We start from the raw sequence: 3,369 nt of genomic DNA, 5'->3' as shown, positions 1-3,369 counted from the left end.
GTATTTGGTGGTACCCGGATTTGAGATCGAGTTTGGAGAATACAGAAGCTCCTTGTAACTCATCCAACAGTTCCTCGATCACGGGAATTGGGTACCTGTCTGGTACCGTGAGCTTGTTTAAGGCTCGGTAATCCACGCGCCGTAGGCCATCTCCGTCCTTCTTTTGGACGAGCAAAACTGGACTTGAATATGGACTGATGCTCGGCTGGATGATCCGTGCTTCTAACATCTCCCTAACCAATTTTTCAATCTCGTCCTTCTGAGTATATGGTATACCGGTAAGGACGGATGTTAACTGGTTCTGCTCCTTCCTTAAGGTTGATAGCATGTTCCCTGCCACGTTTTTGGGGGTAATCCTTGCGGCATCTCAAACACGTTTTCATGGCCATTCCAACAACTGTTTCACTTGAGCATCCTCAGGAAAATTTTGAGTCTTAATTCCTCCTGCAAACAGTGCGGTGAGCTCTAGGAGATAAACCTTCTTTTTTTTTTTTTACTACCCTCTCCATTGAATTGAGAGAGATTTGAGCTCGCACCAGTGACGGATCGCCTGCTAAGGTGACCCACTTGATCTTCCCTACGGAAACTCAAGGTGTGTCTTCCCCAATTCATTCTGGTGTCACCCAGAGTGGCCAACCACGCATAACCAGCACTATATCCGTGGTTACAGGAAGAAGTCCGCACGTATCTGCACATCTTGGAACCGTTAGCTCTACTCCGCTGCATTTCCCGGCACTTGGAACGACTTGACCATTTCCAATAGAAACCCCCAAATCCACGAGTTTCTGTGATTTGCAGACCACACCGATGTGCTACACTCTCTGCTATGAAATTGCTTGTAAGCCCCTGAATCAATTAAAACAATGACTTCTTGTCCTGCAATTTGTCCTCTCATCCTCATGGATCTCTCAGTTGTTAAACCTGCCATCGACCGCAAAGACAACCAGAGTAATTCCTTTACTTCATCCTCATCTGATTCTTCTATCTTTTTCCCTGTTTCAGCTTCATCAGCCTCATCCAACTCATCTCCTTCATCCACAGCCATATACTTGAATTCTCTGCCCTTACATCTGTGACCAGGATTCCACTTGTCACCACAACGAAAACAAAGCCCCTTGCTCTTTCTATCCTGATCAAACGGTTTCCGGTATGGTTCCATTTTACGTTCTGGGGATCGGGCGGGCCCGGTGAAGAAGCATTGGATCCCAGAGATGGAATGGGAAATGGAGATGTTGAAGAGGCGGGTTGATTAGTTTCTGGTTGGAGGGCTACGAACTCCTTCTCATTGTTCCGCTCCTCTTCTCTTCTTTAATGGTTGACCAGGCACTGAAGGTCGATCATCTGTGTTCACCTGTATGGATATAATTGAAGAGTGGAGGTAAAGGGCTCCTGTCATCCGGCAATGCAAGACCCACTCTAGATCGATGCCTCTTGGTCAGACCATTTCTGTATACTGAGATTGACGACATAGCGAGAACACCGGGATCATTCCGTAAGAGGGTATTGCAGTGGTTATTGAATTGTCAACAATCCTCTCTTCACATCTGCTAGAAAGAATTTTGAGGGCTTTTTGGAGAGTGAATAGCTATTCTTTTTCTCACATCTCGATTTCCGCCTTCTTTGGAAAGATAAGAGACTTTGCTGCTCTCCCACCTTCAACTAAGGTAGTCGCTTAGCTAACTAAAAAAGCATCTCTAACGAGCACACCACTGTATATTTTTTTATTTAGATACCCTCAAAGCAAAGGTGAGGAATAGGGCTAGCTAACAAGTAAACGAGAGACGTAAGTGAACGAAGTTGGCATCTTCTAGCTAAGCAAGCAAATAAACAACTTCTCTTTGTTGCGAAGTGAGCCAGGTAAGCAAGGAAGTAATAGAAAGACTCTCAAGTGTAACTCTATCTAAACGCTTCAGCAAACCCTTGCGAGCCCAAGTCAACTTCGGACCAACGAACTTCATGGTCATAGAGACTAGAGGAATGGAACCAACCTCAAACGACACGGCCGATTACCATTAGCTGAGCCACCCCGGCCCTCTGAACTACACAGAATGGAATGAAAGTCCCCCCACCTATTAGCCAAGGATCAGATATCATAGATGCCAAGCTACTCAACTGCTCCCAGAGAGCACGCCGCAAAGTAGCATTAGGACTAGCATAGACTGCCGTTACCAGGACAGAAAAGCATTATTCCGATAAACACTAAAATGAACATACTGGCGATGAACAATCTTCACCTCCAACTCAGCTTTCCAAAGAAGCCAAATCCCCCCAGAAAACCCTCTATCCTCCAAGCCCCTTTACTAGGTTGGGCAAGCTTGGATGCCCTTACTCCCACAACAAGTTGCTGGTCGGGATCGTGAAACTCTCGCTCGAAAAGTAAGCTGGTCCTTGTTTGGTCATAAGGATAATCGTTCTTATTAGGTTAGGGGCGGCCGGTCCGGGGGTTACCCGCGATTGGTAATGGCATATAAGCAGAAGAGGGATAGGGGGACAAGGTTACGCGCTGGGTAGCGCAGCGCATCTGTTTCGGGTACAGAGGCGACCGAGGGCGAAGCAGCAGGCCACCCAACCCAACAGGTCAGGGTCGGGCCGGCCATAGGTTCGAATCCTGCACCTTTCTTGTGGATCATCCTGTGGTTACCGGATGATGGGAATAACGAAGCAGAAATCTTGAAATGAGCACGAAATGTCAATATATGAATTCTTTCATTATTCGTTATTTCCGGGTCTTTTCGTTGCATTCACTTACAACAAGAAACAACCACCAGCGTTTGGTGCAGCACCTGCATTTTGGTGCATTCTTCTTTCTTCTTGGTCTTTCGTTCTGGTCATATTCCTAATAACTTATCCAATTACAACGTATTAACCGCTAATGCACCTTTCTTTTATCAAATCTCAGGAACATGGTCTAATCATGAGGGTAGTATTTTATTATGGTGTCGGATCCCAAATTTTTATGGATTTTTTCTTTGTTACCGGGGTCGACCCCAAAGCCATAATGTCTTAAAACAAGGAGGCCATAGGGAAAGTCTTTTTTTTTTTTTTGTCTCGAACTTCGTGAAGAACTCAATTTTATCTCTCCCTCGTTACGAACAAGAAAGTGGTTTGAAAAACCAGTTGTACACTCCCTTCGTTCTACGAACCCTTGTTGATTCTGAACTTCGTTCGCGGAAGGAACCGGACTTTTGACGGACCAGCCCTTTTTATGCGCCGCTTTATCCTGAAAGGAAAATGAAAAATCCTCTGGACGCTTGGCGCTCCCGTGGTTCGCGAGAAGGAAAAAGGACTCATCCTTTGTTGCATCTGGCACGAGATGATAAAGAGAGAGCTTCGTCTATCGATGAACAGCGAATTAACGGAGCTCTTGGC

General features: G+C 45.9%; 1 protein-coding gene across 1 annotated transcript in view; it reads right to left on the bottom strand.

Moving 5' to 3' along the window:
* Positions 1–3,283: 3,283 nt before the first annotated feature.
* Positions 3,284–3,369, bottom strand: part of LOC147927693 (uncharacterized) — a 223-nt gene continuing 137 nt past the window's right edge. The window contains exon 1 of the mRNA XM_087488980.1: positions 3,284–3,369. This exon is cut by the window's right edge and continues 137 nt beyond it. Coding sequence (XP_087345106.1) covers positions 3,288–3,369 — 82 coding nt within the window. The 3' untranslated portion in view covers positions 3,284–3,287.

This window comes from Camelina sativa, chromosome 15 (assembly GCF_030686135.1).
Source record: "Camelina sativa cultivar CO46 ecotype springtype chromosome 15, ASM3068613v1".
Lineage (NCBI taxonomy): Eukaryota > Viridiplantae > Streptophyta > Magnoliopsida > Brassicales > Brassicaceae > Camelina > Camelina sativa.
This window is presented reverse-complemented; position numbering and strand designations above follow the sequence as displayed.